The sequence below is a fragment of the Trichosurus vulpecula genome, chromosome 7 (genome assembly GCF_011100635.1).
Source record: "Trichosurus vulpecula isolate mTriVul1 chromosome 7, mTriVul1.pri, whole genome shotgun sequence".
In the NCBI taxonomy this organism is placed as follows: Eukaryota; Metazoa; Chordata; class Mammalia; order Diprotodontia; family Phalangeridae; genus Trichosurus; species Trichosurus vulpecula.
This window is the reverse complement of record NC_050579.1, coordinates 128,826,646-128,839,543: the sequence shown is the minus strand read 5'-3', so window position 1 is coordinate 128,839,543 and position 12,898 is coordinate 128,826,646. Positions and strand designations below refer to the sequence as shown.

At 39.5% G+C, this 12,898-nt stretch overlaps 1 protein-coding gene across 1 annotated transcript in view; it reads right to left on the bottom strand.

Moving 5' to 3' along the window:
* Window positions 1-12,401: 12,401 nt before the first annotated feature.
* MOXD1 (monooxygenase DBH like 1) overlaps window positions 12,402-12,898 on the bottom strand; it is a 177,426-nt gene continuing 176,929 nt past the window's right edge. The window contains exon 14 of the mRNA XM_036768249.1: window positions 12,402-12,621. Coding sequence (XP_036624144.1) covers window positions 12,402-12,621 — 220 coding nt within the window. The remainder of the gene's footprint in view (window positions 12,622-12,898) is intronic.

The window sequence follows — 12,898 nt, the reverse complement described above, 5'->3', positions numbered from 1 at the left end:
TAACTAATGAATGAACTGTAAGAGTTTCATTTTTGTTTTAATGCTGAACATAAATGGGACTGTCCTGTTGGGAACTTGGCCTAGAACTCCAGGACATTAAGTCTCAAGCAGCTTCTTCATTTTCATCATTAACACAATCAAGGCACTGTACTAGACACCATAAAAATTAAAATAAATGGAAAAATTCTCTACCCTCCAGACAGAGATGTTCTAGAGCCATCTTGAACCAGCTCCTGAGAGTCAACTGATAAATTTTCAGTGTGAACATTTAAATCTCTGAAATTGACAAATACTATAAATCAGTACTTGTTTTTTGATTGTCTAGTCTTAAGAAAATAATTTAGAAAATGTTAATAATGCAGGTTACACTTAGAAGTGGGCTATGTGTAAAATTCTGTTTTTTTCCAGAGACCCAGTTATTGAACATTTACCAGCACACCACTCCCTCCAGAGGTAATCTGAAATCAATTAAATGGAGGAAAGATCATAGTTGAAAGTGTCCTATCTATACAAAAGCCCATGATGAACAAACTGTGTGCAACTATGATGAAAGGGAACGGGAGTAACAATGACTGTCTACTGCAAGCTATGAGGCATTAGTGTCACCTTCTAGACCATTATCAGGAAAGGAACAGACTTCACTGTTTCAACTATACATTAGATTATAAGCTCTTTGAGGGCAGGGACTATATTTTGCCTATTTTTCTAAACCTGGTATTTCACATGGTGCCTGGAATGTAGTAGGCACTTAATAAATATTTGTTGATTGACTGAAGGCATCTGTTCCTTTCCTGAATATCTCTTACACACACACACACACACACACACACACACACAGAGGTATTTCATATGGGTATGTATGGGTATCTCATATATATGTATGTATCTCACACATATACATATACAAATATATTCACATGATATATATATATATATGTGTGTGTGTGTGTGTGTGTATCTGTGTGTGTGTGTGTGTACTTTTTTCCTTCCCTTTCCTTGATATTCAGTTATATGTTTGTGGATTTTGATTTAATCCTCTGAATCTTTCCACTTAAAGAGAGTAAGCACTAAGCATGAGAACGATAAGTGGCCATCTGCCTAATATAATTAGGAAGCATGGTATAATGGAAAGAATACCAGACTTCGATTTAGAAGATATGGGCTTAGGTCAGAGCCCTGTCACTTACTAATTAGGAGATCTATGATTCCCTCTCTTTGAGTCTCAGTGTGCTCATCAGAAGTGGATAATCATCTTTTGCTGCCTATCTCACTGAGTTATGGTGAGAATCAACTGAGATGATAGAGCATATGAATGTGGTTTGCAACCCCAAAAGAATATATAAAAACCTGCTAAACTATTTGAGGGGTGCTAAGAGGCCCACTGGAGTAAACCTCTCTCCCGAAATTCTAACCACTGGAGCTTGGTGTTACTCCTTCTGCCTTCTCCTACAAGCTGTACCTTCTTTTCTATTGTCGTGGCTTCTGTTCTGGCTCTGGTCCTCAATACTGATCATCTGGATAATTTCAGCATCCCCCATTTGGAAACCTGTTGCTCTCCTACCTTTACCATACTGATGGCAGATTTAGTGCAAATACCCAATTGGCTTTCCTCACTTCATCTCAGAACTCACATGCTTAAGAGATCCATCATTCTCAGCTTCCTCACTAGTTGGCATTATAGGAGTGTACTACCACACCCCAGACACCATAGTTACTTTATATACAACTTTTTTTTTCTTTCCTGCTAGACCACAAAGGTCCCTAAAGTCAGGAATTCAATTAATCATTAGATAAACATGTATCAAGTGTCTGCTATGTGCTAGGCATTATGCTGAGTTCTGGGAATACAAAAGGAGACAAAAGACAATCCCTGACCTCAAGGAGCTTACAATCATCTTCTTTTTTGTCTCTCTAAATGACTAGTATAGTGCCTTGCACAAAGTAGATAACCCAGTAGACATTTTGAATTAATTCCTCTAGGAATCCCCTGTTAAGATGGAAACATGTTTAAAAGAGGCAAGAAAAAGCTTTTGTAGTGGAGGGAAAGGGGGGAAGGTGAGGGAGAGTGAGTGAACCTTACTTTCATCAGAATGGACTCAAAGAGGGAATAACATACACACTCATTTGGGTATAGAAATCTCTTACTCTACAGGAAAGTAGGGGGGAAGGAGATAAGAGAAGGGCTGGGGGTGGGGGGGAAGGAGTGGAGGTGACAGAAGGGAGGGCAGATTGAGGGAGGGGTAGTTAAAAGCAGAACATTTTTAAGGAGGGACAGGGTGAAAGGAGAGAGAGAATAGAATGAATGGAGGGGGACAGGGAATAGGATGGAAGGAAATACAGTTAGCAATAGGAATTGTGGAAAAAAAAATTGAAGCAAGTTTCTCTGATAAAGAGCTCATTTCTCAAATATATAAAGAACTGAGTCAAATTTATAAAAATAAAAGCTATTCCCCAATTGATAAATGATCAAAATATATGATCAGTTTTCAGATGAAATAATCAAAGCTATCTATAGCCATATGAAAAAATACTCTAATTCACTATTGATTGGAGAAATGCAAATTAAAACAATTCTGAGATACTACCTCATACCTGTTAGATTGTCTAATAGGACAGAAAAGTAAATAACAAATGTTGGAGGGAATGTGGGAAAAATGAGACTTTAATGCACTGTTGGTGGAGTTGTGAACTGATTCAACCATTCTATAGAGCAATTTGGAACTATGCCCAAAGGGCTATAAAACAATGCATACCCTCTGACCTAGCAATACCACTACTAGGCCTGTATCCTAAAGAGAGAAAAAAACAAAAAGGAAAAGGACCTATATGTATAAAAATATTTATAGCAGCTCTTTTCTGGAGGTAATGAAATAGAAGTTGAGGGGATGTCCATCAATCAGGGAGTGGCTGAGCAAGTTGTGGTATGTAATTACGATGGAGTACTATTGTACCATGTAGAAATGATGAGCAGGATGCTCTCAGAAAAACCTGGAAAGACTTGCTTGAGCTGATGCAAAGTGAAATGTACTTGTACACAGTAACATTGTAAGATGATCGGCTATGAATGACTTAACTATTCTCAGCAATGCAATGATCCAAGACAACTCTGAAGGACTTATGATGAAAAATGCTATCCATCCCAGAGAAAGAACTGTTGGAGTCTGAATACAGATTAAAGCTTACTTTTTTAAACGTATTTTTCTTTAGTTTTTTTCTTATCTATGTTTTCTTTCATAACATGACTATTATGAATATGTTTCGTATGACTACACATATCTGTAACTTGTAAGTAATTGCTTGCCTTCTCAATGGGGGTGGGGGTGGGGAGGGAGGAAGGGAGAGAATTTGCAACTCAAAGTTTTAAAAACAAGTTTTAAAAATTGTTTTTACATGTAACTGGGGAAAAATAAAATGCTAAACAAAATCTTAAAAAAAAAGATGGAAATGTGTTACCCGGAAGGGGTAAGACATTAATTCAAAAATGTATTACCTGGTATCACTTAGAAAGTTGCAGGTTTTCAAGAACATGGGAGATTGGGCTAGGGAGTAATATTCTCTGAGCGATGGGAGATAGAACATCTGTAGTATCCCACTGGCCTGTTTTAAGAGCAGTACAAACACATTGGGTGCTGGTGGAAGGAGAAGGGAGGCTTGCCAAAATAGAGAGAATATGACTAAAATAGTGTGAAAGCAAAGGCAAACTTCACCTACTTCATAATTTTGCTTAGGGATGGCCTGTCTACAACAATGAAATAATTGGCTGGATTTTCTGCTTTCATCTGTGCCTTTGGCATCACACAGACATAGCCCAAGCAATACAAAGCGATCTATTTGAGGGAAAAGGTAGAAGAAGGGTACGTACAAGTCAGAAGAATCTTTCTGAGGCTAAGGAATAAACAAATACCGATAGGAATAAATTAAGCATCAATCCTCACAGCCAAAGAAACTTTTCCTGGACCTACTCAAATATTCCAGCCCATGCTTTTCTAAAATACTGAATGAATACTGGGGCAATGAAGGATGTAAAGCATTTCTGCAAAAACTTTACCATGTACTCTGGAGACCCTGGTCTTTCCTACACTGGATCATGTGCTGTTCTCATCTTCACAAAGGAAAGCAAATGATCTAGAGAGGAAAATTGTTAACCCCTCATTCAAAGGTACCTCGAATGGTAAATGAAACACACACACACACACACACACACACACACACACACACACACAATCAATGTTTATTTTCTTTTAAACATGTTTTTGAAAACATTATGTGATTTAAAACATGTTTTTGATTTTACTTACTCTTCCCTGGACCATGGGTGACATATTTTATCCATATTCATAGCTGTATACAAACTTTCTATTCATAGCTCACCCTGCTGCATAAATTCTGGTGGGCATGGTGGAATTTCCTTGTGTGGCAGGCATATGGTAATCCTTCACCAAAGGGCCAGCTCCAAATCAAAGTTTGCATTCCTCCATCGGCTCCCTTTAGATGTAAAGGAATGAGGTATTTGGGTCTTCCTTCAAACAACTAACTGCATTTACAAGTTCTGGGAAGGAAAGGACACAGTGTCCATAGGCCATGCTGGCTACAGGAATGTCCAAGCCAATTTCCTGTCACAAATATTTCATAAAATGAAAAGCTTTAGCAATATGCCAGGCCAAACTTTGCCCTGACCTTTCTGACATTTGCTTGTTGGACCACTGTAAAGCCAACACCATCAGTCAACACTGGACAGTAGTAAGGGTTCATCTGCCTCTTCCTCCTTATTGTTAGGGAAAGTCATTCCACTTGGGGTTTCCCCTAGGACAGTAAGGAAGTAGAACGATCAATGTCAGCTGAGTGTGTAAAGGAGAACTTGGAAGTATGGGAAGTTTATTAAGGAAAGATATCAAGGGAATCAAAGAGGGAAGACATTTATATCCCACGTTCCCCATTAATGACCTAACTGTATACCCCAGGTAAGTTACTTAATATTTCTCCACCTCAATTTCTTCATCTGTAACACTGAAGGGATTGGACTCAGTGGTCTCCATGGTCACTTCCAGCATTAAATCTGTGACCTATGTTCATATGACCTCACATACTAGTGAACACTTAGGTTTTGAGTTCAGTGTCTTGTTTGAATTTTCACCTTTCGGCTCTAATGAGATGACCTTAGATTTAATCACAGGTTGCTCTGGGTGAACCACACTCAATCTATCACTTATATTGTGGTATCTATCATTTCTATGGGCTGCCATCTCTAATGAGAGGACTGTACTCTGCACACACAGTTGCCCTTTAACTGATATGTTGAATTAAGGGCAATTCACTTTTCCAAATTATTCACCTAGTCATAGCTTTCTACTCGGCACACACTCCTGCTCCTGCCAGTGAATTGAAACTGAGCAGCTATGAAAACATCCTCTAGAAAACAGTGAAGGAAAAGGAGAAGGCATGTTTCTCCAGTTGCTCTTGACCTCTTTTGGTTGACAATTCCACCCCTGAATAAGATGCCCTTTCTTTAATTTACCTTTGGTGGGTGTGGGAAGATAAGGAGTGGGAACAATACAATGGGAGAGATATAAAGGGGGCATGCTTAAAACTAGAAGGAAATAGCTACAAAGGCCTCCTTCTTTTAGACTGGTAACATTCCTGAGAAATGAAACAGGACCAGACTAGGAAAGGGAGGGGGTTACATTTATCCTAAGCTTCCCAGATACAGGACTCAGGTTTCCCGCAAGAAGAAATCAGGAAGATCCTGTTTTTTACCACTGAACTTGGAATTAGTCAAGTAAAATTGCTGCAATCTTCTCTAAATGGTTATTCTGAGTGTTTTCAAGCTGGATGGGCATAAAATTAATAACTTAGACATAAGCCAGCTGTGTCAACAAAGGCCAAAACATTATTGAATGGCTAATTCATTGATGATGTTTTATGGATGTTGGGTAGCCAATGCACCAGCAATTATTTATATTAACAGGAACCATTCCACGGAGCATGCATGGGGATGGGCCTGTGGGGGCCATCTCGTGAAACATACACTGAGTCCCCTGCTGGCCACGTACAAGAATTTATGTGCTCAGAGCTGAAAGACTTAAAATTTGGGATGAAGAATCTCATTATTGGCCTCTTGGTCCCCATGTGTCACCCCTCTTCCCCCAAATCAGTGATGTTTTGGACATGATTGGCTATTAGCAGAGCCAAGAAGAATATCCCACCAACTAAACCTTAAAATCAGTGATTCAATCTTCTGACACCCTCTCTTTTTATATATATATCATCTGGGTAATCTACCACTCTTGAACTTCCCATGAGGAGAATCCTCCTCTCCCCCCAGTCCTTTTGGTAGCCACGTGCACATGGCATCGTGTACGTGCACTTTACAGGCAAATCTGAGCCTTTATCTTAAGGGTGTACCTGTTTTGTCTGATATTTCTTTCTCTGAGCATAGGTGATAAACAGTGATCCTGAGATGAACATTTCCAACTTTTGAGGCAATGTCATGAGTTCAAAGGGTCAGGAGCTCCTGGATCTCTCAGTCTGTGCTGGCAGCAATAATACACAGGTGCTCCCTGAAGCTACAACAACCACATTGATGATGACCATCAACCACAGGATGAGTTTCTCATGCCAAGGCTTGCCAGAAGACAGGAACCTGAGGGGAGCTGTTCATACGATAAAGATTCTAGACAAAGGTGAAATGGCTGTTTAGCAATCCCACTAATTGGTTCATGTTTTAATGTTTTTGGCATCAACCTCTTATTGTTGTTCATTCATTTCAGTTGTGTCCAACTCTTTGTGAGCCCATTTGGGATTTTCTTGGCAAAGAAACAGAAGTGGTTTGTCATTTCCTTCTCCAGCTCATTTTACAGATGAGGAAACTGAGGCAAACAGACTTACCTGGGGTCACACAGCTAGTAAGTGTCTGCGGCCAGATATGAACCCAGGAAGATGAGTCTTCCTGACTTCAGAGATTCTATGCACTGTACTGCCTGGGAGAAGATAACAGATGTTACATTTTTCTGTTTTTGTCAACGCACAGCAATAAGTCATTTGTATTTTAAGCATTCCTTTTGTATGTAGGAAATAAATAATTGTCCTATCCCAGATCTACAATGAACATTTAGTACTTTTCTAATGCCTTCTGGGAAGACCCTAGATTTAAATCTAAACTAAACTTTGAGTTATTTTCCTTATGGACCCCAGGATTGTGGTATAAAGAACCAAAGACAAAGGGAAAGTGAGCCTGACTTGTCTTTTTAGAAATCAGGCTTCCCCAAGCCTAAATGCATTCTGAACATAAGCCCAAATATTGGACCTCCTTAGTGAGAGAGGGCAACCTCAGCCCCCCCGCATCACTGTCAATTTGTTGTTATATTCAAAACCTGCAATAATGTAAAATCTTGATGTGAATTCTACTTATACAAGGCATTGTTAATGAGATCTATATATCTATAAACTCTTCTATTATATTCTTAAGCAATCTAACTACTACCCCAAGCATATGCCATAAAGAAAACTGCAAAGGATATAGACTTAAAACAGAATATCAGAGCTGGAAGAACCTGGCTGTCCTTTAGTCAACAGAAATCTCTCCCATACCATCCTAGATTATTGATTATCTAACTTGTAGTTCTCCAGTAAGAATGTACTACCTAGCTTTCAACACATCCCATTTGATTTTTGGAAAGCTTGTACTGTTGAGCTTTTTTCCCCCTTAAATATGCAACTTGGAGCCGTTGATCCTGGATCTTCCTTCTGAGGTCAAATAGAACAATTCTAATCCCACTTCAACTTCACATACTTGAAAACCACAATAATTAAGAAGGGAGAAAAATTGGAACCATTAACATCTATGAATTTGTCTCCATTTCACCCAGAATTCTAGGAATTTCTCTTTTTGCTGCCTTAGTGACAACCCCTCTTGCCAAAGATAGCCTGCTTCCTGGGTTGGAGGAATTTGGCTGCCACAGGAAAAGCAATAGATATGCATATTCTGGCTTTGTTGGAATCTTTTTTTTCTAAACCTGCTCCTGGGTAGAAGTAGAGTGTCTGAAGTATATCCCTAGAGCAAGAAAAGATGATCCTTTTTTGAGAGTTTATAATTTCCCCACTGCTGAAGGTATCTGAGTGGAAGCTGAATGATTACTTGCCAGCTACATTATAGAGGAGATTTTTTCTATAGGTTGAACCAGATGACCTCTGCCATTCCTTCCAACTCTGAGGTTTTGAGGTTCTGAGCTCTAACTGAAGAGTCTACATGCCCACATTATGCAAGCTAAAGTCTCTCTCTGTCTCTCTCTCTCTGTCTCTCTCTTTCTCTCCCTCTCTCAAAAAAAAATGAGTGTTAAAGTCTGAAGAAAGCAATGGTTTTCTGATAGCCATCTTGCTATCTGATGTAAGATATACCCTGAAGATTAAGGGCAGTATTGCTGTGTCTGTAGGGACTTAGCCCACCTTTTTTACACTCCAATACTCCAACAGATCTTGCTCTCATCAATATGTGTTCGCTCCAGTGATGCAGATAATGACCCATAAAAGTTTGTTCATCCAATGTGCATCTTCAATTAAGTTCATCACAGGGGACCATCCAACTGGTTCTTTTGACATTGTAAGAATATGAATGGAATATGTAAGATCCCTAACAATAAACTTTCCCACCAGTTATCCCACAATACTAGCTCATTCTTTTCACAATCATACAGTTATCTGATGAAACTTTTTATACTATTTACACTGAATAAATCTTTTTTTAAAAATGTATTGCAGATTAATTATATTGACCATGCAATTTTTCCATTATCCTTTAAGTGATCCTCCATTTTAGTTCTTCAAAAACTATAGTGTTCCATGATTTGAATCCAAACAATTTTGATATTTAAGAGATGGGCCTTTATTTCAAGGAGAAGCTTAGGGGAATTGAAAGAACTGTTTATCTTTCCAAAGGCAATCAAGCCTGTTGTCATCCTGTTCTATGCTAGTTGCTTCCTACTGTTCATTTCTAGTGTCCATCCAAGATAAATATGCTGATGTATGAGCTCTATGCATTTATGATCCAACTATTTCAGAACAGTCAGGGCAACAAACATTCTTCATCTGCTTGGCTTTTCCTAGGTGGTTAGACAAAACTCTTTTGAAAGAGCAGGACCTCATTCAGTTTATAAAACTATGGGTCGAAATTTCCAATCACAGAGAAAGAGTATATTGGGTGAGCCTGTAGATACAGTCAAGAACAGCAATCAATAAAGTATTTCTTATTCTTCTAGTTGATAGGATGGGGAGATAAGATGGTTCAATCAGGTGAATTTGTAAGTAGTTGAATAGCAAGACTCCAAGAGTAGTCTTTAATACTTGTATGCCATTTTGGCTGGAGATTTTCATTGAATTGCTTCAGGCATCTGTTCTTGGGCCAATGCTGTTTAACATTTTTCTTAGTGACCTGGGTAAAGGCATAGATGACAATGACAGCTAACATTTATATAGTGTCTACTATGTACTGAGCACCATGTTAAGTGCTTTTCAATTATCTCATTTGATCCTCACAATAACCCTGGCAGGTAGGTGCTGTTAGTATTTCCGTTTTACAGAAAAGGAAACTAAGGCAAAAGTTAAGTGACTTGCTCAGGATAACACAGCTGGTAAGCATCTGAGGTTAGATTTGAACTCAGGTCCTCCTGAACCCAGGCTTTTCCGACTCAGGCAAGCTCTCTATCTACTATGCTACAGTGTTCCCTTAAGGTCACTTAGCTCTGACTACTGACCTCCCTGGCTTCCTTCAAGTCTCAACTTAACCCAGCCTTCTAAAGGGAGCGTTTTCTGACCCTTCTTAATTTTAGTGCCTTCCCTCTGTTAATTATTTCCTATTTATCCTCTAAATAGCTTACTTTATGTATATTTGTTTGCATGGTTTCTCCCCCATTTGATTATAAGCACCTCGTGGGCAGGGACTGTGCCTCTTTTGGAATTTTGTAACTGGCACATTGTAAGCTCTTAGTAAATATTTATTGATTGATAAATTGGATTGCTTTGAACCAGCAATAAGCTGCTTTGTGAGAGGCTGGGGATGACACACTGTTTTCATTATTGTTCAGTTGTGTCCTACTCTTTGTGATCCCATTTGGGATTTTCTTGTTAAAAATGCTGGAGTGGTTTACCATTTCCTTCTCATTTACAGATGAGGAAAGTGAGGCAAACAGTGTTAAATGACTTGCCCAGGGTCACCCAGATAGTAAGTATCTGAGGTCAGATTTGAACTCAGGAAGATGAGTCTTCTTGACTCCAGGCCTGGCACTCTATCCACTGGGCCACCTGCACTGGAGATACAAAGAAATACAAAAACAGCCCTTGCCTTGGAGGAGCTTATGTTCTCGTGGGAGAGATAATTTATCAATAATTCGGCACTTCCAAGATTTATACACAGTAGGTAAAGATAATCTGAAAAGGGGAAAACACACTAGTATCAGAAGACAGGCAAAGGCCTCCTACTGAATGAAGGCTGAGGATCTGGGCTGAGATTTGAAGGAAATCTGGCTTAGGTGAGAGGGTGGAGTATTCCAAGCATAGGGAACAACCAGTGCTAGGCACAGAAATGGGATGTGGTATATTATATTCAGGAAACTTTTCAGGTGGGACATCTGACTCTTAGAGTTGAGGAAGGAGAATAAGGTGAGAAGGTTAGAAAATTAGAAAGGAACAAGTTTGCAATGCCAAACAGAAAGATTCAATTAAATTCAACAAACATTTATTAAGCACCTGCTGTGTGCAAAGGCACTTTGCAAAGGAAACCAGGTCTGCAAAGGCAAATATGACACAGAACTTGACCTCAAGGAGTTTATAATTTCCAGAGACGATGCACGTCATTGGGGTGATAGATTGTACTGTTGCTAAGGACAAGTTGTTTCGAAGGCCCCTTTGGGAATTTCCTTAAGACCGGAGGTGAGACAAAGAAAAAATTCCATCACTTTATAACCACGCCTTTGACCTTGAGCCCTGCATGGTGTTGCTTGGCTTTGTCACTAACCACATTCATTAGACTTGACTGAAGGTGGCTTTATACCAATGATCAAGCCCCTCATCTGATGTGACACTCTGAGAATGTTAAAAAGAATGGGTGATAGGTTATGGAGGCAATTCCAAAAGAGAAAGTCCACAGTGTTTGAGCAAACGACAGTATCACCAATGGAGTAATTAAATTACCTCCTAATTTTCCTCCCTGTATCCAGTCTCTTCCATCTCCAATTCATCCTCCACAAAGCTACCAAACCAATGTAACCATGCCACTCCTCTATTCAGAAACCTTCAGTGGCTCCCTGTTACCTCTGCTATAACCTCCCAAATCCTCAGCTTGGCATTGAAAGCCCTTCACAATCTGACTCCAACCTGCCTTTTCAGTCTTCTTTCATATTACTCCTTTTAATGCACTCTTTGTTCACAGTCAAAATGCCTGCCAGCTGTTCTTTCCTAGCATTCCATCTTGTGCTTTGGTGTGTTTGCACAGGTGGTCCCCTACATCTGGAACACATTCCCTTTACCACTTAGAATCCCTAACTTCCTTTAAAGCCCAGCTCAGGTGCCACAGCCTACAGAAGGCCTTTCCCAGTCCTTCCAGTTTCTTAGTGATCCTTCTTTCTAGACATTCTTTTGTAAAACCTTATATACAATATAACATAAATAATATAACCTAAAATTTAATATAATATAGCATAATATAACATAGTATATTATAATAATATAATACAATACAATACAATATAATTAATGTAAAGTAGTATATGTAGTATAGTATGGTATTTTCTTGTCTGTGGACATGGTTATACCCACTTATATTCAAGTAGACTTTAAAGTTCCTTGAGACCAGGAATGAATTCGTTTTTAGTCTTGCATACTCAGTACCATAAACTATAGTTTATTATTGATAGTATCAACACATTCATTAAGAAGTCTATTAGCAAAGCTAAGAAAACTGGGTCTAGGGCCTTGGGCTGGGGAACCTGTGGCCTCAAGGCCACATGTGGCCTTCTAGATCCTTGGGTGTGACCTTTTGAGTCCAAGTTTTACAGAACAAACCCTCTTATTAAGGGGATTTGTTCTGTGAAGTTTGGATTCACTCAAAGAGCTGTACTTGAGGACCTAGAGGGCCACATGTGGCCTGGAGGCCACAGGTTCCTCACCCCTGCTCTAGGCCCTAGAAGACACAGATCTTTACCTCAACACACAGACATTCTTGCATGCAGATGAGTAAATTATTATCAAAGTGTTTTACATTTTATGTAATAAAGAAGCATATATTGATATACTGAGAGTCCTGCATTGTGGCCTGACTTTGAGAGATTTCTCCCTCCCCCTCCTCCTCTGAAAGTCCTTCATGGGCCATGCACTACTCTCTGAGGAGTTAATCTGACCCTACTTCCTTAAAGCTATTTCTCTCGGGCCCTTTCTATTATAAGGATACCCAGGGCCATTTGCAGGAATTGAAAAGAATAATTATGGGGGACATTAATGTCATCTGCTAGCTGAGCTGACATCTTTATTGGCTGTGAATAGCCTGATTCTATTGACTGACATTCAGCCAGCCACCGGTCCAGGGCCACAGGAATGCTGGAGGATGTTCCAGTGACATCTTCTCCTACTTCTACCCTTCATTGATTCAACACAAGAAGAATGTCCTAGTGAAAAATAAAACAACGGTTGGCTATTTTAGTGTGACACATGTGACTTTTGTTGCTGTCAAAGTGGCCCAAGCACACTAACCCACTCCAAACTGAACTTCTCTATCACGGCATAGAAATCTTTCACCCTAGAAACTCACTCCAGCCCAGACTACTTCTCACTTTGGAAGGAACTCTCCACTCCTGAGATCTCACCTTCTGACTGGTTATTCTTAGAACCTCCAATGCTGGGCAGCCAAGTGGCA